This window comes from Xenopus laevis, chromosome 2L (genome assembly GCF_017654675.1).
Source record: "Xenopus laevis strain J_2021 chromosome 2L, Xenopus_laevis_v10.1, whole genome shotgun sequence".
In the NCBI taxonomy this organism is placed as follows: Eukaryota; Metazoa; Chordata; class Amphibia; order Anura; family Pipidae; genus Xenopus; species Xenopus laevis.
In genome coordinates this window covers 94,360,084-94,382,061 of record NC_054373.1, presented here as the reverse complement: position 1 = coordinate 94,382,061, position 21,978 = coordinate 94,360,084, and the positions used below count along the sequence as shown (strand labels likewise).

The 21,978-nt window shown below is 39.0% G+C and overlaps 2 protein-coding genes across 2 annotated transcripts; one reads left to right on the top strand and one right to left on the bottom strand.

Annotated features, from left to right (window-relative positions):
* The first annotated feature begins 583 nt into the window (after positions 1–583).
* On the top strand, positions 584–11,551 carry lypla2.L (lysophospholipase 2 L homeolog). Its single transcript, XM_018246814.2, has 9 exons — positions 584–795; positions 2,830–2,861; positions 5,200–5,265; positions 6,523–6,570; positions 6,666–6,736; positions 6,810–6,883; positions 7,037–7,138; positions 7,411–7,584; positions 10,345–11,551. Exons 1-9 carry the CDS (start codon positions 718–720, stop codon positions 10,393–10,395), a joined length of 696 nt encoding a protein of 231 aa, XP_018102303.1. The 5' UTR covers positions 584–717; the 3' UTR covers positions 10,396–11,551.
* A 225-nt stretch (positions 11,552–11,776) lies between these two features.
* gale.L (UDP-galactose-4-epimerase L homeolog) lies at positions 11,777–20,208 on the bottom strand. Its single transcript, NM_001087433.1, is given in 11 exon segments — positions 11,777–12,296; positions 13,393–13,507; positions 13,615–13,692; positions 13,960–14,045; positions 14,518–14,584; positions 15,015–15,128; positions 15,537–15,713; positions 15,866–15,979; positions 16,115–16,230; positions 17,407–17,539; positions 20,182–20,208. Coding segments are annotated over 10 exon segments (1,047 nt in total). The 5' UTR covers positions 17,528–17,539; positions 20,182–20,208; the 3' UTR covers positions 11,777–12,237.
* Between the last annotated feature and the right edge of the window lie 1,770 nt (positions 20,209–21,978).

Genomic DNA, 21,978 nt, shown 5'->3' with positions numbered 1-21,978 from the left:
CATGTATTTATATAGCGCCAACATATTGGGTAGCACTGTAAAGTAAATGTGATTATGCAACCAAATCACATGAATTATATAGAACCTAAATCGCCGGCAGGATGGCACTCGGTGCGCTTCGTCTTCCGAAGTTTGCTCGTGAGGCAACTTCGGAAAACGAAGTGCACAGAGTGCCATCCTACCGGCGATTTAGGTTCTAACCGGCGGGAAAGCAGTTTGGGAAGATTAGTCGCCTGACGAAGAGGCGATTTATTGCTAATCCACTAATCTCTCTGAATCAACATGTGTCTCTGCACTAAGTTTATTTCAAGTCAGAATGATAACGCCAGGTGTGCAAAATTCCTCACATCTTCCGAAGATAATATAATTGTGTGACTTAAGAATTTACTACCTTGGGTGGATGCTTCACGCAGGGTTTGACTGGTTTACTGTAATAGATTTGAAATAACCAAAATCCTTATCACAGTACGGAAGTAAATGAACGGAATCTATGCGTTTTTAGAAATTGTAATTTTGTGTTTGTAAGGAAATGCCCCATTGCATATGGCGGCATAAATAGGACAGCAGAAGCCTTGCGTGTGTGGGTGGCGTAGAGGGGAAATAGATGCGGTCACGTGATATGCGCCGGGGTTAGAATCGCTGAGCTGCTGCAGCTCATTGTTTTACTGCCCGGCAGGTCAGGGGTCACGGGGGCGGTGTGTATCATCACTCCGGTGTATGTGCGGGAATAACATGTCTGTACCGCTACTCACCGATGCCGTGACCGTACCTGCGGGGGAACGGGAGACCGGGGCGGTGAGACACTTTACTCTGTATCTAGGGTGGACGGGATTAAGGGATTTACTGGGCATACACAGTGTGATTACTGCTGTAGATCAGAGATGTAGAACGTGTGGCCCTCCTGCTGGCACCCTCCGTCTGTAGGAAGAGGCGCTGCAGTGACTGGAGCACCGCATAGTTTCTAAGGTAGTAGATGGAGGAAGGACGCCACCTTTGTCCCGCATTGGGGTATCCTGGCTCTAAAGTGTGCGGGGGAGGTGGGGCTAGACGGACAGCTGTGGATCTGCACACTTTGGGCACTTGCCAGTTAGCACTGCAGATCTCCATAGCTCCCCTCTTCTGTGTCTAGCTAGAAAATCCGCTCATTCTTTTCATTGGGCAGTATATATTACTTGTATTTATATCTGTTTATTATTCAGTAATGTATCCCTACCCAGGATATTGCAGTCCTGGACTGAAGATTGTCAGAGCTAGAGCCTTAGAGTGAAGCTTCTACATTGTGATACACTTCTGGTCTTCTGTATGCACTGGGCTTGTGTGTCCTTTTTAGGCAAGGTTTAAGTGTAATATGTCCATTTTACTTCGTATATCCAAATGTGTTTCAGCACATCTAAAATGATTGCTGAGAGTGTGTGAAAAGAGTTTTGTTAGCAGAAATGCAGCCATCACCCAATTACTGTAGCGATAACATAAATAACCAATAATATTTATAAAATACTGTTTAGTGATGCCAGTTCTATCACATGGCTCACCTAAACCTGTGCATTGCACAATATAAGCAACCCCTACTTTATAGAAACTGACCACAATCTGTGCTGATGTTATAAAACTGATAGTATCTGTTTGTTTTACACAGTTTAGGGGTTATATATACACTGAATAATAATAGCAGTAAGTATTAGGAGAAGGGTGTAGGCAGGGATTATTTTTATGGGTGTTGTGTGTCTGGATCTACTTCCCTCCTGTAAAAAAAAAAAAAAGAGCGAAACAAACACATCCTCGATGGCTTTGTGACAGAATCTGAGTCATCAAGTCATAGGGATCCACTAACAAGAAGGCACAGGGACTTTTTTTACCACTACAGCAAAGGGGTGGTTAAGCTTAAATCTTAAAGCAGCGAGTAATATTTAGTGAATGTTACAAATAGGTGTGTGCTGTATTCAAATGTGCGTGTGTGTATTTTCTTCCTATAAGCGAGAAGTGATGTCACACATTGTGAGTGAGATCATGAATTTCTTTATAACAACTTGGATTCATAGATGTTTTATGTTTGATGAGGCAACACCCATTTATATATCTCTTGTAAAAAAAAAAACAAAACTCACAGGACTGCTGCTTTCATTTAAACAGAAAGGAAGTAGCTAGTCACGTGACAACATCATACATCATGCTGCACAGTTTTACTCATTAACTCAGTGTTTATAGGTTCCGATAAATTTCAGATTGCCGCAGTGAAGATGTTTGAAGCTTACCAAGTGGAATGCAATATTCCTGGGTTGATGGGAGATTTAGTCTATCCCCTGCTGGGCTTTTTGATCTTTACAGTCAGTGTTTCCAGTAAACATGGAATGTGGCATACAACAAAGTGGAACATAAATTCAACAGTGTTGGCAGTACGGTCCCTTAGGGCAATGACACACAGGAGATTTGCTGCCCATGTTAAAAAATTGCTACCATGGACAACAGACCTCCCCAAAAATGCCTTGCCATTTACTAACCTTGTTACTGCTGCATGCACATCTCATTTGGCTTAATTGTGGGAAATTGCAAGAGCAGACATTTACCTGTAATAAGCGAAATAGTTGCTATCCTGGTAATTTAGGCAAAGGCATTCTTTAGGAAGACATATGGCAGCTTTCATTAATTATTTGTGGTTGTGAGGAGGTTAAAGAATTTAGAAGCATTCCCTTACATAGTGTGCACATCTGCTTTCTTGGGCATGATACTTAAATACCAGATACATTTCTATTGCAAATCTGATATATATTGTCCACTCATCTGTGTAACCCACTAATGTAAAGTTTTCTTTTTACATATATATATAAATAGGTGATTTTTCTTCATGGACTCGGTGACACGGGGTGAGTTTGGTCCTAAGATCATAGTGTACCCATTTAAACATACCCATGTATAACTCTCCCCATGGTGCCATGTACATGTCTGACTGACTTAATCTGTACATGTCCCACCTTACAGTGCACATTACCCTGACTTTCATTGGTATATTGTTTTTGTTTTCTGCAGTGGTTTCTAGGTGTGGTGCATTTTTTTTAAACTGGAATTTATTGCATGTGTTTCTTTATTATCTGTGCTTTAGTCGTTTTAGTCAAAAATCTTTAGATATCTTTCAAGGTCTATTATAGTAGTAAAGGGGAATCTTCCCCTGGTAGACGAGAATATTAGTAGCCCCCCCTGATTAATCCCCTCTAGCATGGACAACTAATCACCTCCAAATGCTTTTTATAGGTGCTGGAGCAACAGATACAAACTTAAGGCTCTCGATTTATCTCCTCTGAATGCTTTCCCTATAGCCAATGAGAAAACATACAAGTCACTTCGGCTTTCCAAAGCTGCCTTGCAAGGAAACTTTTAGGAAATTCAGAAAGCCGAAGCGACTTGTATATTTTCCTACTGGCAATTTACATTATTACTGGTGGGAAAACATTTGGAGGAGATTAACCGTGGTTCACCTTTAAGATAACTTTTAATATGTTATAGAATAGCCAATTCTAAGCAACTTTTCAATTTGTCTTTTATTTTCTATATATTTTTTTTATTTATTTGCCTTATTCTGCTGACTCTTTCCATCTTTCAGATAGGGGTCACTGGTCTTGTTAGAAAATAAATGCTCTGTAAGGCTACAAATGTATTGTTATTGCTACTTTTTATTACTCATCTTTCTTTTCAGGCCCTCTCTTATTCATATTCCAGTCTCTTATTCAAAAAATGCATGGTTGCTAGGGTAATATGGACCCTAGCAACCAGATAGCTGAAATTGCAAACTGCACAGCTGCTGAATAAAAAGCTAAATAACTCAAAACCACAAATAATAAAAAATGATAAACAATTTCAAATTGTCTCAGAATAGCACTCTCTACATCATACTAAAAGTTAATTCAAAGGTGTACAACTCCTTTGAGTTTGTATCTTTTGCTCCAGCACCTGTAATTAGAGTTTGGATTGTTGACAACAACATACAGTAGAGGTCCTTATTCTATAGGTCTATAGAGACCTATGAATGACGTTCAAAAAAAACTTGCATCCTTTGTATTCTGCACAGTATGTCTGTTATTTGTTAAGTAAATTGTACCTAAGAGCCAAATCCGAACCTGAATATCTATCTCATCGCTACATAGCAGCCTCTTCATGTGAATTGTAATGTAACTTTTTGAAGCAAATGCAAAATGTTTACCACTGCAGGGTAACATTACATGTACATTATATTAAAATGCATACCGAACCCGTAAATTGTTACTTATGCTTTAACAAAGCATCATATGTATACAGAGGCAATATAATATATAACAGCATTATCTTGCTGGTTTTTCATTTGACAGCCTATCTCTGATATTGTTACCATAAAGTGTGTGAACTTTGCCAGTTCATTGGAGAGAATCAGGAAGAAAGTCTTAAAGGGGTTGTTCATCTTTGCGTTATTTTTTAGTATGATGTAGGGAGTGATATTCTGAGTCAATTTGCAATTGGTTTTAATTTTTTATTATTTGTGGTGTTTTCATTATTTACCTTTTTATTCAGCCGCCCCCCAGTTGGCAATTTCAGCAATCTGATTGCTAAAGTCAAAATTACCCTAGCAACCATGCATTGGTTTGAATGAGAGACTTGAATATGAATAGGAGAGGGCCTAAAAGAAACCTGAGTAATAAAAATTAGCAATAGCAACAAATGTATAGCCTTACAGAGCATTTATTTTTAGACTAGGTCAATGACAGGAAGTCTGGAGGCAAATAATTAAAAAAAAAAACTATAAGTAATAAATAATGAACACCAATTGAAAAGTTACTTAGACTTGGCCATTCTGTAATATACTAAAAGTTAACTTAAAGGCTGACCTTCCTTAAGGAGTAGTGAAAGCTAATCAAAACTACTGTGTCAGTTTAATATGTTTTTGTGGGGTTTGGAGGTCACCCACCAACTGAATTTTTAACATAGACATATGCCTTTCTGTTATGGAGTGCAATATGTTAGCCTGGGTTCAAAATATCGCTAATTAAATTCCTCTAGCCTCTACCACTATTATTACCTGATATTCCTGTTGATATGTTTGAATAGCTGCCTTATTCAGAGAAAACTTACTTGGCTAATGACAGTGACTGTTTTAAAGTTGCTGCCACATGATGTTATTCCTCCTACTGGTTGCAGTGAACAGCTATACATGTATTTGTTTATTTTATTCTGTAGACATGGCTGGGCCGAGGCACTGTCAGCCATCAGACTGCCACACTTGAAGTATATTTGCCCACATGCGTGAGTATTTCATTCTAGCTTTCTATGGCATTTCCATGCTGTGCTCAGACTTAAAGGAAAACTATACCCCCAAACAATGTAGGTCTCTCTATAAAAAGATATTGCATAAAACAGCTCATATGTAAAACCCTGCTTCATATAAATAAACCATTTTCATAATAATATACTTTTCTAGTAGTATGTGACATTGGGTAATTATAAATAGAAAACTGCCATTTTAAAAAATAAGGGCTGCCCCCTGGGATCGTACAATTCACTGTGCACACAAACATTCAAACAAACCATACATGTTAGGTCACATGAGCCAATTAACAGACAGAGTTCTGTCTTTCGCTTCAACACCTCTTCCTGTTACAGTTAGAGCTGTAGTATTTCTGGTCAGGTGATCTCTGAGGCAGCACACAGGCCATCACGAAATGGTGGCTCAAGGCAAGAGATGTAAAAGGACAATATTTACTTAAATATATATTCCAGTTTGGTAAGATTCTTTAATATGCCACTTAAGCAACAGATAGTTTACATCATATTAAGTGTTCATTTTTAGGGGTATAGTTTTCCTTTAAGGTGGCCAAATACGTAACAATTAAGATCTTTCCTGTTCATTTTCATTATAGATGTTAAAGAGCTGAATTGTCTGATAAACAGGTAGAAATAATAGCATTCTACCTCTATCTGACAATTCAGGAGTAAACCCTGGCTGAAGTTCGGGCGCCTTTAAAGGTGCCCAATTAAAATTTTCAGACTTTGCCGGTCGACAAGTCGACTGCTATCCTAGTCTTTTGCCGATATCGGTCGGCGCGTCTTCTGCCATACACGCACTGAATATTGTACAAAATGTAATTTTGTATAATAAGATGTGTGTGCGTGTATGTCCTCCTTTACTTGGGCTCTATACTATATCTGTATGTGTGGGCCTATGTATGTAAGGAGTCTTAATGCTTTATTCTTGTACAATTGATTGTACTAATTTGAAGCCAGTACTTTCTCATTAACAATTTTGTATTTTAAATGGATTGGGTTAGCATGTTAGGTGTGATCCTTAAAGCTGTTGCTGTGCAAAAGTTTAGCCTTATGGCATAGGGAACAAATCCTCCAACAATATTTTTTAGCCGAAAGAGAAGCACCTGATATCTCTCCAGCTGAAATATGCCACCATTGAATTTTTCCTGTGTGAAATAGACCTTAGTGCTTCTTGCATGATGTCTATGAGGGAGTCCCTTAATATACACTGTGTTTGACTTATCTTGATCTCTCTAGGCCACGTATTCCAGTCTCTCTGAACATGAAGATGGTGATGCCTGCATGGTGAGTGTTTCCACTCGCTAGATGCCTTTTAAATTAGCTTTGTGTTGTGTGGGTGCTTTTTGATGTTTATTGTTTGTCACGCTTTCTTTGTAAAGGTTTGATCTGATGGGTCTGAGTCCTGATGCTCCAGAAGATGAGGCAGGAATCAAGAAGGCAGCAGAGAGCAGTAAGGGGCTGACATTTGATGTCTCCTAGTCATTGTTTGTAGATCACTGCACTGAAATTATGTGTTCTTTCAGTTAAGACTATAATTGAGCATGAAGTCAAGAATGGAATCCCGGCCAATAGGATTGTCTTGGGAGGTTTCTCTCAGGTATTGTATAGCTGTGTGAGAGACACAAAAGAAGTGGTTTGTATGTGTATATGAAAGGCTTTCTCTCTCTGAAGCAACGTGTACAGTTTCAACCTAATGTGTTTGTTGATAATGCTGTGTTCTCTTTAATAACTGCTGCTTTTTTTTTTTAAGGGAGGCGCTCTTTCTATGTACACAGCCCTCACCTGCCAACACAAACTGGCTGGAGTAATTGGACTAAGCTGTTGGTTGCCTCTTCACAAGACGTTCCCTCAGGTATGGAACATTGGGCACTTCGAGAAGTTTGGGTAAATTAGTTTATGTTGATCTGTTGTTGTAGACAGACATTTTAATCTAAATTTCACCTGGCCATGTTAATTATTTAAATACAGCACCAAAGTGGCGAATGAAAAGCATAGTGGCTTGTGCTTTTTGGACTGGCGTTGCTTTGCTCTTCTCAATCTGTATGCTACAATTCAGATAGGAGCTTAGGTAGCAATAGGATGCTTGTTATATAATATGCCACACAAAATTATCTCTTCTTGTAGGCCGCAAGTGGTGTAAATAAGGAAATCTCTGTTCTGCAATGTCACGGAGAGGCTGACCCTATGATTCCTGTTCGCTTTGGAAACCTCACCTCGGAGAAGCTGAAATCTGTGTTGAGCCCTTCGAAAGTCCAGTTCAAATCATATCCTGGAGTCATGCATAACACCAATCAGGAGGTAGGCACTTCTTCTTTGCTAGGGACTTCTAGCAGAAAGCAAATATTATTTTGTAATGAAGTTTAGCCCTCTTCCCTTCTAGTAAGATTACTTACTGGATATTACCCGACTTAAGTTGCTGATTAGGTTAAAGGGGTGTCCACCTTAAAATTAATAGTGTGTGTAAACAATTGTAAGTTGTTTTTTTTCTTATTTCTTACTCTTTGTGACTTTGTAATGTTTATAAACGATCTGAAGCTAAACATTTTCCTAATGTAAATGTAAGCGGCTTTCCAGAATCTCTTAATTAGTCCTGTTTAATGGTTTTAAAGTTACTGGTAAAAGTAATTGCAATTGAAAGCAGTATTTCTGGTTAGAGCAAAGCAGAATGATAGGCAAATAATTAGAAAACATGTTAGATTATCTGACAGTTCTACAAAGAGGACACCTCCCCTTTAGGGGTACTACATCATTAAAAGACCATGAAAGGTAGAATCACTGGTGGGTGTCAAGTTATTAGTTACCCTCCCTGTGATTTTAGTCTTTTACTTCACCAGCCCAGTGCTTTCTACATTTGTTCATAGAATTGCTTCTCCGTACATTGAAACTATACTGCACATACGCTTGCAAAAGGTGGCATAGGGGAAATGTAGCATCATGGTGCTCAGGGAAAACTACACTGGGACAATGCAAGAAGAGAAGTTCCAGTCTGGTGTAGGAAGCAGACACTCCCCAGGGATTCTTAACTCTAAACCCCTGTGGTTCTACCATTCATATTTTGTTTACATTGCAGAAAGTCCTGTCAAGCTACAGTATATGAATGTGATCCATGCATTTTATAAAAAAAAGGACCAATTCCAATCCTCTCCCCAAAAATAGTCATTTTGAAGCTTTATGCCTTGCATGGTATTTTGGTGTTTCAAGATTTTGGAAATTGTGGATTGCTTTATGTCATAACTAGTGGGTATAGCCCTGAGCAGATTATATATCCCACTTATGCATATTGGTGCTTATTCGGGCAACAACTGCATCTGCGTTCCATTTTTACATGACTTTAGGCTAAGATACTTAACTGATAAAAGCAACATAAAAAAGCAGAATAATCCATGGCACTTGTTTTAAATACAGAGAGATATCGCCAGGCAAACTGCACACTGTCAATCATTCTCTTTCTTTTTGTGTATAAATGATGGCGTTTTATTGTTTATAGCAACTGGGCAACTCCAAAATGTGCGTTAGATTGAGCACTGGTGGTTTCATGTACAAATTGTAACCAAATATTGCTTCTAGCTGCCATTCAGCCTTTAGAACAAGGAACTAATTACAGATATAAATTAATTAGTCAGGGCTTAAAAGCTCCCTGCTCTCTCTCTAGAGCTCCTGAGTTAAGGGTAAGTGCAACATGGTCTTAATATTAGTCACTCTTAGGGTTGCCACCTTTTCTGAAAAAAAAATACCGGCCTTCCTATATATTTATCTTTTTTCCCTATTAATAACATTGGGAACAGCCATCATTTTCACCGGCCAGGTGGCAACCCTAGTCACTCTGAGGACTAATGGTTTAAAATGCAATACAAACTTGCTAATAGGCATTGTGTACAATGAGGGTCTTTGATGTAGCATGTGAGCTGACATATTTTGCCCAGTTATTTTTAAAGGTAAACTGTGTACTCCTACTATTGTTTTAAATGGTTAGTAACATTTTCCAGATTTGTACTCAAATATATGTTGGTGTCCCTTAAAAAAGTATTATGTACTAATGTCACCTTCTAAACGAACACTCTGGCTGCTAATATTGCCCATTGATATTTGTGTGGCCCAGTTAAACAGCTTATCACAGTACTGTCTGAGGATTGTTTTTGGGGGCAGAGCAAAGAATGAATAATTATCCTCCAGCAAATCAGGCCTTTGGCCTACCTTAAAGCTCTCAAGAGAGAGTCCAACAGTAAAGTAAAACATCTGCAACATGTTGCTGTCCCTTACAGTGATCCCCAACCAGTAGCTCGCGAGCAACATGTTGCTCTCCAACCCCTTGGATGTTGCTCTCAGTGGCCTTCAAAGCAGGTGATTATTTTTGAATTCCAGGTTTGGAGGCAAGTTTTAGTTGTATAAAAACCAGGTGCACTGCCAAACAGAGCCTCAATGTAGGTTGACAATCCACATGGGGGCTACCAAATGGCCAACCACAGCCCTTATTTGGCAGCCCAGGATAATTTTTCATGCTAGTGTTGCTCCCCAACTCCTTTTACTTCTGAATGTTGCACCGGGTCTAAAGGTTGAGGATCCATGCTTTAAAATATGTGGGGGGGGGCATTAGCACACGGTGGGACAGGGTACAACGTGAGGAAAAAGTGCAAGCTGATATATTTTCACACTTTGTACCCCCTACGAGTACATGCAAGATGTCACTTGACATGCAGAGTCTAGACACCATTGTCAGATGCACTGCAGAAAATGATCTTGCATTTTTAGAGATTCTTTTTTATACCCTGAAGCTGCTAAAAGTCAGAATCTGAAAATCCGCCATCTCAAACCTGCTGACGTCATGTAGAAGTCAATAGCAGATGTCCCTTTTACAATTTGAAGATATTGTAATCTGCGCTGAGTTTTGTCCGATAATCCAAAAAATTCAGGATTTTCAGATAACCCGAAAAAAATAAATAAAAAGATGTGATGAGTTTTAGTAAATAACCTCCTTAGTGTTGTGATTTTGTAAATGCCTGTGCTTTCCATCTTGCATAAAAAGGGTCACTTTAATTTGTTTTGTTTTTTTGTTTGCAGGAAATGATGGCAGTGAAAGATTTCTTGGAGAAAGTTCTCCCACGAGTGTAACACATTGGTGACTGGCTTCAGGAAAATGTTACTTAGCATCGCCTCAGTGTTTCTTTCTCACCTAAAACATTCCTTGTCCTTTTATCCACACCCACACTGGTTTGTGACATAAGTTTTTTTTTTTTCCTTTTTCTGCCGGCTGTGACTGTAGCTGTTTAAGGTACTGAGAGGAGGATTCTACTCCTGCATTTCTACTATGGGTTCTGGTGCACTGCAGGAGTTTATAGCACTGCTGCTTCACACATCCTCCTAGTATTGCATTTCACATCCTTCTGATGTAACGGGTCTCCTACTGGTAACATCACAAAACTATCATATACCTCTGATGAGCAACTGAGTATTTTGAAAGATACAGTATGTGAATGTACCTTAAACAGTCTGTCCTCTGCAGAGCAGAGCTCAGGCCTTTAGCAACGGTTTCTGTAACATGGTCTAGGTACTCTTCCACAGCCAACTGTCCCTGCTGCACACAAACTTTATGCTATTGGAGCAGTTATGTTCTGAGCTTGATTTAAAGAATAGATTCTAGATATTTCTGAAGTTTCTACAGCCGTGCAGATCTATCGGATATCTTTGTGTGGGCTCAGATGGACCAATCACTAGTTATGTCTGACAGATATGTGAATAAATAGGAATGGGGCATATCTGAATAGGGTCCAAATGTCTTATCTGCTTGTAAGATATGAAATAAATTGAGAACAATCTGTACCTGATATTTAAGGCAGCATTATAGATTACTGCAATTACACAATATAAGTTATCTGTAAACCACAAAAGTATGTGTTAGCAGTAGCTGGGCAGGTACTGGCCTGCCTATTTTTTCAACTCTTAGGATAAAATGTTTCATCCTCAGTCTCCTGTGATTATGCTGGAATGCCTTTAGATATTACTGAGTCTTCCCTTCTCAAAGATTACTGCCTTGTAAGTAAGCAGGCGTACGTCATTCCCACTTTATAAACATTTCCAATTAGGTGATAGAGGTACATATAACTGTTCAATGAAAGGTTGTTAACTGGCTAGAAAGGGGTGAAATGTTCTCTTGGGAATGCTATTTTAAGCAAATAGAATTCCTTGTGCCCATGTCTCATCTGGTTCTAAACAGGGAGAGTTTAATGCTGTTGGATGCTGAGCTGTTTATTAAACACACTAGTACCAATTTCTGCTTTTTGGTGTATTTCTTTAGCCTTATTTGGCACAAAAAACATTCTGTCTGCACTATTTAGTCACAAGTAGTTACACTTTATCTGTAAACTAACTTTAAGGAAGTTGGTTTAAATAATGGAGACTAAACCACTGCAAATCAGGTGGCTGTGGCAAGATTTGCAAAGATTAGCTTTTTTGGCAGTTTGGAAAGCCTTACACTGAGACAGCTGCAGATTCATTTTTTTTTCTTTGAGGTTAGCATTTAATAAAACATTTAATTCCTCTGAAATATATGCAATTGATACACTTTGTTTACTTCTTTAAGAAGCTGAAGGTTGCTGGTAATGTTTGAATTTCCTTATTAGTAGGTGTGGGACCGTGAATACAAAATAATGGGAGGTTGGAAATTTTATGATTATGCAATAAGGCTGCTGAGGATAACGGCAATTACAAATAGGCCATGTGGTACATCTTTAAACAACAGTCGAAGTTTGGCAGAACTCATTCAATTAATTGTTTGAAGGTAAATACTTGCAGCACTGACAAACACAGAGGATAAAGGAGAACCTAAGGTCTTCTCATAAATTTAATCCATCTTAAAAGCACATGGTGCCATACATTTTATTCTTTTTCACCTAAAATATAAATAAGGCTTATCTACACCCAAAAGAATATGGAGAAAACATCCTTCAAATATGATCAGGATTCAGTGCTGAAACCTGTTGGATTTTGAGCCTGCCAGCGCCATAGATCTTCACCTGGAAAGAGATTTAAAAGAAATAAATAACTGGCTAAGTAAGCTGCTCATTTATGGTGAAAATAATGGTACTGTTTAATTAAAAGAAAAGGGACTGGCTACAGTACAAAGTTATCCCTTTTATATTTGTTGACATTAATGTGCAATTTTTGTGGTTTATTTCTAACGGACCAGGATCCTGTCTTCTAAAACATAAGAGGAATAGATCATGGGAAATCTTCAATCCACACCAGTAGGAATTCCAAAAGGAATTTATGATGAAGACCCCTTACACTAGCTAATAAGCTATACCAAACTCGTCAGGGGTAGCCCAGTCCACAGCCAAAATAGGCCATTTAACAGCCAGCTTAAGTTTAATACCCCCTTGCAGATCTGTTCAAAGCCAATTTCACAATATTTTTTGACTGCTGCTGTTCTCAGGTAGAAAAGTGTGGCAATCAGAACACCCTAGACACATGACAATGCTTGGAATATTTCACACAATACTGGTATGGGACCTTTTATCCAGAATGCTTGGGGGTTTCCTGATAACGGATCTTTCCGTAATTTGGATCTCCATACCTTAAGTCTATTAGATAATTATATAAACATTAAATAAAGCCAAAAGGTTGGGTTTGCCTCTAATAAGGATTAATTACATCTTAGTTTGGATCAAGTATAAGGTACTGTTTTATTATTACAGAGAAAACAGGTAATCTTTTTTTTTAAAAAATCTGATTATTTGGATAAAATGGAGTCTATGGGAGACAGCCATTCCGTAATTCTGTATAAAAATCAGTTTTCCCCATCTTGCACTAAGGTTTATTTTTACACGTCATCTGACAAATACTGTGTGGAGGGCATGCCCCATAATGAGGCTACTACATGGCGGCGGTGGCAGGCAACATCCTCTACACTCCAAAGTCCTCTGAGCACAGTATAAGTAAAGATCCCCCTTACTTAAGCCTAACAGTGGATCGCTTTTAAACCTTTATGTTGACACATATTTTAGAAAATATTTTACTTTTTTTCCCCACTGCACTTTAGCCATTATCCACATCATAGCTAACATTATTTCCCTTCTCAAACAATACATGTATTTATAATGCAATGCTTACACATCCTGTCTAGCCCATACTCTGCTTTCCAGCCTAGCTCTGCTTTGGCCAGTGCGGGATCTGCATAGCATGTAGCAATGTCACCTTCTCTCCTTGGGGCTATTTTATGTTGTATCTGCAGATAAGAATAAATTAGAGAGTATAAATTCCCCTATGAAAGACATTTTTCTACAGAAGGGCATTAATTGGAATAATGTGGAAATGAAATAATAACCTAATTACCTTCTTCCCAGAAGCCTTTTCCATTGCTTTCACCATCTCAAGAACAGAATAGCCTGTTCCAGTTCCCAGGTTGTATACCTGTAACAAAATCATTCATATAAATATTATAAAATTAACAAAATGTAATTTTCTCCCTGTTGAGATTTTATGCACAATTTGAAAACAAATGTAAAGGGTAAGCCCCACAATGAGGGTAGTACAAAATCATTAGTGTTTTACATCCTTGAATGTAATTTATTTTTCAGCTGCTTTATACACTTTTTACAGTTAAAGGATATTTTAGCAATGTACCCTGAAATTCAATTTAAAAAAAAATAAATCACTTTTGAAGGACTCTGCACTCACCTTACAGCCACTGGAGGTCTCTAACTTTTTGAGAGCTGCAATGTGCCCTTTAGCCAGATCTACAATGTGTATATAATCACGGACACCTGGAAGAGGGTAATGGAAAATGGCATGATAGAGCAGCACGAGTAGTACTTCTGCAGATCATCTGTGTGATGTTTCTAATAGACATACAGTATGTAATGCAATTCAGGCTCTCTCAGTTGATACTTTATTTGTAAATGTTTTGAAAGTCTCTTGTGCAATACCAATGGCAGTCAGTTTACAAGGACAGGAAATCCTGTCATGTGTTGCCTACCACATGCGTATAGAGGAAGCCTTATGCAGAAAGGAAGCGATATCACCGAGCCTCCCTTCCATGCTTGTTAACCAGCTAACTGGGGGGAGACAAATTCAGGTCTCAAGCCTAAAGCAACGCAGTTATAAAGAAGCAGTATACACCGATAGCCATGTCCTAATGTGGTTAATCTTACTCAACCCCCAACAAACCCATTTTTTAGTATAGAATTACAGTTCTACTGGTATATCCCAATGGCTGAGTATTCATCTGACTCTTACCAGTTCCATCTGGTGTGTTGTAATCATTCCCAAATACATTCAGGAATTCTCGTCGTCCCACTGCCACCTAAAAGACAAACAAGTGCCCTGCTGAGATCTGGCAAGCGAGACAATATGAAGATACATTTCTGCTAGATCCTGGCTTATGGAATCGAAGGCTTCACACACATGGAGGCTAACATGTTGATTTGAAGCTTGATATGGTTTCATCTTATTTTAGAGATCAAGGTTGAGAAAGGGAAAATAGGTTTACTATTTTTTTTTAGTAAAATATCTGCAGAGTCAAGGTGGTAGGTTGCCAGATCAGAGGTATCAGCAGGAATTAGGTTGGATGATAATTGGGCGGGGAGGTTGCTGGCATTACTGTGAATAACTGAGCCATAACAACAGGCCCTGGTTAAAGCTGCTGTTTTTATGTCTAGGCCTGTGAAATAGTACTGGGTGTCAAGCCTAGTTTCTCCACAGTCTGCCTCCTAATTACATTGTGCTAAACTGACCTGTGAAACATATGGCATCAAGTTGTTTGGTATTCCTTGGGGATCCTCTCCAATTCTTCCTGAAACATGAGCTCCAATTGGGTTAAAATACCTCAGAAGAATGGCACACCAGTCCTAGTTTTGAAAAAGAAAAATATAATTATTATACTACTTCCAATAAGTGCCAATAAGACCAATTTGACATGCTCCCAAAGTTAACTACACAACCAGGAACCTAACCCTGTTTAACACCAGAAATCAACCCCTTGCCTCGGAGTCAGAATCTTGTAACTTAACTAATTAACAATCCTTATTCCCTTGTCATCAATGCTGTTAGAAGCAGCAATATGCCATACAAGACCAATAATGACATGGTTTACAGCACATTTTAAACAAAAACCATACTAATGTATAGTATTGGTGTTGCTTTAGATTCATACTACTCCCCCAGCCTAGCCATGTTTAATTCGATATAGAAATTGTAGTCTTTATTTCCTTCCCAGCTACCCCATACCGTCTGCATGTTTTTCTTTCTGGACTCACCTCCTCAGCTTTGCACTGGTCCTTGATCATCTCCTCAATAAAATACTTGGTTTTCCCATAAGGGTTGGTACACCCTCCAACAGGATGGCTTTCATCTATAGGTAAATAATTGGGATCACCATATACTGTAGCAGAACTGCTGAATACTATATTCTTCACCCCATGAGAATTCATTACCTGCAAATCAGATATGAAAATTTAAGTGCCATCTCATCAGATATTAAGTTAACCTTGTCATTTCAAATGTGTATATATTGTGTATTTTGTCATATAGTACAAGTGGAATCATACCCTCTTAACAAAGCAGATTAGCTCTCAGTTGCACTCACCTCTAGTAGCTGGATGGTGCCAGTCAGGTTCACCTTATAATACAGCAGTGGTTTCTGTACGGACTCCCCAACTGCCTTCAGTCCAGCAAAATGTAGGACTGCTGAGAATTTGTGCTAGAGGTACAAGACCAGAGACAGATATTGAAGGACAAGTGAAAATGAGGTATTTAAAGACACTCTATTATTCAAAACCTCCTGATTATGCATTCCACCACTTGTACATATGGGATACTGTGAAGACATTAGTACCTTGCTAAATAATTTGTCCAAAGCAGCACGGTCTAAAATATCCACCTCCTCAAATTCAGTTGTCTTCCCAACAATATCATGCACTCGATGCAAACTCTCTGGTATATTGTTGGCACCTTACAAATAAATATGCAGATCATTATAAAGGCTTTGTACAATTATAAACTCGTATTGACGTGATATACTGCAAAACATATGGATACTGAATGTCACCAAGGAGCTCTGCAATCTTATAAAACACAGGTTGAGCACCTTAATACAGGTCATAGAACTACCCAGTGACTTTTAAACTCCTTGTAATATTCATCATGGTGTCTCAAATTTCTTAAAATATATGTCTTGTGGTTTCTAGCAATTTTAGTTTTGAATAATGCAATTTGTTTCTTTCCAGTGGGAAGTAAACCTTCTAACAGTTGGTGGATGACAGGATGAGACATGCCTCCTTTACACAAGCATGCTGCTCTAAACACAATTACCCCACAACCAAACTGTAAAAGCCCACAAGAATTAGGAGAGCACTTCTTTTAAAATTATATTTGTATAATCAGTAGGGATGCACCGAAACCAGGATTCAGCCTTTTTCAGCAGGAATCGGATTTGACGGAATGCTTGTCTGGCCAAACTGAATCCTAATTTGCATCTGCAAATTAAGGGCCGGAAGGGAAAGCATGTGACTTTTCGTCACAGAACAAGGAAGTAACAATTTTTTCCCACTTTTTCCATTCCCAAACCTAATTTGCATATTTAAATTCATTTCAGTATTCGGCTAAATCTTTCACGAAGGATTCGGCGGAATCCCAAATAGAGGATTCTGTGCATCCCTTATAATCACCATGTTTTTACAGATAAATGAGCCAGTTATACAAATATAATTCATAGGAGTTACAGGTATGGGATCCATTATCCCGAAACCAGTTATCCAGAAAGCTGCGAATTACAGAAAGGCCATCTTCCACAGACTCCATTTTAATTAATTAATTATATTTTTTTTAATTTCCTTTTTCTCTGTATTATTAAAACAGTACCTTGCACTTGATCCAGGTTAAGATACAATTAATTCTTATTGAAAGTAGAACAATCCTATTGTGTTTTATTAATATTTAAATTATTTTAGTAGACTTAAGATATGGAGATCCAAATTACAGAAATGTCCCTTATCTGGAAAACATCTTGTTCCAAACATTCTGGATAACAGGTCCTATACCTGTAGTAATGTGCTATCCATGTATTACAGAAAATTATTATACAGTTTATTGGATGATAGCCCATTCCAAAAAGGCAGAAATACTCACCCCGGATAGCATTGTGGAAGTTATCGATGACTACAGGACTGTATCCAGCCTCCAGCAATTCTAGCACACAGTGACTGCCAATATATCCACCACCTCCCGTTACAAGCACCTTTCCGTTCATGATCCTGATACGCTGTACAAGGAATGTTTCAGACGTTACATACAGTAAGCAGCATCCAGCATCAAGATACCACAGTACAGTGTGATTAGAATAAAAAGGGTTGTTCACCTTTAAATTTAATTTTAGTACGATGTAGAGAGTGATATTCTGAGACAATTTGCAGTTGCTTTTCATTTTTTAATATGTGGTTTATTCAACAGCTCTCCAGTTTGCAATTTCAGCAATCTGGTTGCTAGGGTCCAAATTAGTAAAAGCCAGCATTAACTATAAATGTGTATCCTTACAGAGCATTTGTTTTTAGATGGTCATTGACCCCCATAATATATCTAGAAACAAATCAGGAGGCAAATAATTCAAAAACTATAATAAAAAAAAAAGTTGCTAACATACTACAAGTTAACTTAAAGTGAACTACCCCTTTGAGAAACAGGCAGTTTTCTTTGCTCTTAATTTTATTTTAGTTTTCCCTTTCTTCTTTACGCTGACCCTTTATATCAATGTTCTCCCTTCCCCTAAATTGCAATATTAAAGTTGTTACCCAAAAGGTCATCTCAAGCTTATGTACTAATTAGTGATGCACCGAATCCACTATTTGAATCCCCGGTGAAAGATTTGGTCGAATACCGAACTGAATCCTAATTTGTATATACAAAATAGGGGCAGACAAGGAAAAAAAATCTTGTTTTGTAATGAAAAGTCACGTTATTTCCCCACCCACCCCTTATTTACATATGCAAGTTAGGATTCAGTTTGGCCAGGCGCAAGGATTGAGCCGAATCTGAATTCTACTGCAAAAGGCGGAATCCCGAACCCTGGATTCATGCATCCCTAGTACTAATACATTAAGTCTGGACAACTGATGGAAAAAAAAAGAAACAGGCAGTTTGACCTATGCTTCAGGACACAGTAACTCCACAAAAGGAGCACTGTATTCTAGCCTGCTGTGGCCAAAGTTAAGAGACCCACGATATGGAAACATATCAGAGCTGCCAGCACCACCCTTGAGCTAACTTAACACCAATGTTTAACTTATTCATAAACCTTACAAATATAAATGCTATGCAGACAGAGCTACGTATTCCTAAAATGCAGCAGAGTGCCAACAAGGCTTTTCTTTGGGAGCATTTAAATGTGGCTCTGAGAATGAATGTTCAAATCAAAACGATCCCATAGGTGTTCCATACACACAACGATGGTCAGCCACCAATTTTTGACCTTACGCAAACACTTCAACGGGTTAATCTACAGTAAAATAGTAGAATATAAACAAGGGTATTTATTGTGAGACAAAGTGCAACTAGTGTTTATTTTTGTTATAGCATTTTTTAAATCATTTACATATTGTGTTGTGTGGCTGTCAGGCTTGGCATTTTAACAGCTAGCTAGAGCCTAATTATCCTAGCAACGGTTACAATGTATATAAGATGAATAGTAAGCGGGTCTGGATACAAATATGCAATAAAACTAAGAATACTTATCATTGTGAAGCCTTACAGCAAATCAAGTTTTTCAGTTGCTTGGGTCAGTGGTAACTAAATAGAACTGCAATCCAGGAAGGGGCAGAATAAGGATAACCATTTGAAAGTGAAAAAATAGAAAGGTCTAAAATCCATGATCTTAAATTATTTATGATTTTTAAAGTATGATTTAATTGGATCAGGGGAGAAATCGTTAATATTGACTGAAAACTCAAATCATACTGGGTTTTTTTCTTAATTTTTTCCAAAATCGTACGTTTTTTTCTGCAAAGCACGAATTTTTGGATTTTTGCCCTTAATAGTCAGATATTTGGGCTAATTTCAGAGCAGACCACAGAAATGTCCAAACAAGATAGAGACCTCTCCCATTGATTTATATACAACCTCGGCAGGTCTGAGATGGCGGATTCTCGGATTTGGATTTTGTAGCATTGGGAAATCTAGAAAAATTCTATTTTTTTTTTCTTCAACCCCCCAGGAAAAATTAGTTGGTGAAACGTTGCTTGTTATAGTACAATGGACAATTTACTAAAAGGCAGCACTAATTCTAGTATTTATCCATGGCTACCACTTTCTTTAGGACACGTATGTATGTCAGACACTGGCATTTAGGAAAGGCTGTGAGTAAAAGCTAATGTGTGGGTGGGGTAAAACAGGTGCAAGAGTCAAACATCTACCCTCAACAAGGTTTGTTACTGCCACTCCCTTCTGTACTGGGACAACCTGAATCTCCTCTTCTGATCACAGCACGTCAGCACCCATCCCAACTACTCCCGTGACGGGTCAATCTAATCCCCACAGTCTAAACCAATGAATCAGAGCCTATTCCCCATGTAGCTTTCCAATGGTCAGATCCAAGTGGCAGCTCCCTTCGCTCCCCTACGTTTGCCGCAGAATGGTACCCCCCTCTACCCATGCTCCTCTGCTCGGGACCCCACACCCCGCTTTCTTTCTGTCTCTGTCATTTCCTACACAAAGCAACCAACCTCGTACAGGCATGGATTAAGTAGAGTACTATCTCTTCTGTTCAGGATCATTATTATGGTTGTTATGAATGTGCTACACATATAAAACCCCATTCCCATTTAAATATGATCTCCTTCCCGCTCAGTGTGGCGTTACAACCATACAAACACCGATTGTACCTTAATACCTGGCTCTGCAGACAGAACTCACCTCAGCAAAACTTTCCAATCACTCCGCTTCAGATAACCTCCCGGCATCAGGCAGACATGGAAGTAGCATACAGAGTTATACCGGGAGAGGCGTGGCTATTAGGCTATTATGAATAAGTCCACTGATCCTAAGCTCAGAATGAGACATGGAACGCCCCTACGTCATTCCTGTAAATGTAAAGCCCCGCCCAGCACCGCCTCCCATTCAAACTGCTAATCCAGCGTTCCGGCTACGTGGAACTTCTTCCGTGGCGTCAATATAAACTGTCAAATTTAGCTGGCGACTTTTATTGTCAGACTGACCTGCAGCTATAGAAGCGGCCACCTCACGTTACTACGTGCAAGTTCTTATCTTCCTAATGGGCATTTGTTTCCGTGACTATATATAGTAGAAGGATTAGGTAGGGAATGTTCCATGTCAGCAGGACACGTGTTATTTTCTGCATGCACTAAATACCCTATATAATGTCATAGGGGTGAATACAGAGAATCTCTTGTCTGTATGTATTTGTGTGGTCATATCCTCAGTGGACACCTCCTAATCCTCCTAATTCATTTAGTTGTCAGCACAATTAAATTTTTGCTATAGTTTATATAGTAGCCGTGACTGCTTCATCTTGTAGCTCCCAGCATTCCCAGCTACAATCCGGTGAACCCAGTTTTTATTGCAAACAATGTCGAACTGACGGGCCAGGGGTAGAGTCCTGCGCGGGTCCATTTTTTGCACCCCTTCCCCGACCCGAACCTGCAATCCGCAACCAGGACCCGCAACCCAAATTCTTACCCGCTTGAACCCGCTACCCGACCCGCAAGTACCTTATCCACAACCTGGACCCGCGACCCGCTGACCATCAAGAATCAGGAAGTGCTGTCATTGCAAACTGGAAATGACATCATCGGAAGTAGACGTGATCAGAAAAAAGGAGTAAAAATCGCTATTGAGAAGACCCGCGGCCCAACCCGCAGAACCGCCGACCCACGTCTATACCCGCACCTGGAACTTCTACCCCCAACCCGCAGGTTTTTGCAGGTAACCCCACCCGCTGCAGGACTCTAGCCCAGGGTCCACTGGGCCTAGGGTTGCCACCTTTTCTGGGAAAAAAAATACCGGCCTTCCTATATTTTTTTTTTCCTATTAATAATATTGGCATCAAGCATCATTTTTAGCAGCCAGGCTGGTAAAATACCGGCAAGGTGACAACCCTAACCGGGCCTGCAGCCTCAGGGCCTCCTCACCATCCCCTGGGCCTCCCAGCCTCAAAGTCTTCTCGCCTCTCCCATCCACGCCCGCAAAAGAGCCGGGACCAACCAGGTTTTTTCACAGTGTCCCGAATGCCCAGTCCGACCCTTGTTGCCAATGAAAAGGGCAATCATTTCAGAATTTTAACTTAGGTTATTAATGAATCAGTTAAGTGAGTGTAGGACTAGTCAGACCAGGGATCAGATGGTCATCTTAAATATATTGTAATATTATATTGTAATATATGAACAAACAAACCTGATTTGTTTAAAGGGGAAGGCATTTTTTTTAGCTCTGTGCACAATATGTCTTTATATTATCTAGCTAATCTCATTTCTGGGACTCTGGAGCTACCATAAGGATTGTCAAGGATTCTGTCATGATTTTTATCTGTAGTTTTTATTTCTAAATTGAACTGTTTACACTGCAAATAATTCAGGCTACAATATAAAATTTCATTACTGAACCAACAAGTATATTTTTTTAGTTGTAATATTGGTGTGTAGGCAGCCATCTCAGATCATTTTGTCTGGGCATGTGCTTTCAGAAAGAGCCAGC

What these genes read in the sequence shown, in the direction of transcription:
- lypla2.L (XM_018246814.2), top strand. Translation starts at nt 718, where the DNA reads ATGTGCGGGAATAACATGTCTGTACCGCTACTCACCGATGCCGTGACC. An exon ending in GGGAACGGGAGACCGGGGCG is followed by an intron (nt 796 to 2,829) that starts GTGAGACACTTT and finishes ATATATAAATAG; the next exon opens with GTGATTTTTCTTCATGGACT. An exon ending in AAGATGGTGATGCCTGCATG is followed by an intron (nt 6,571 to 6,665) that starts GTGAGTGTTTCC and finishes TTCTTTGTAAAG; the next exon opens with GTTTGATCTGATGGGTCTGA.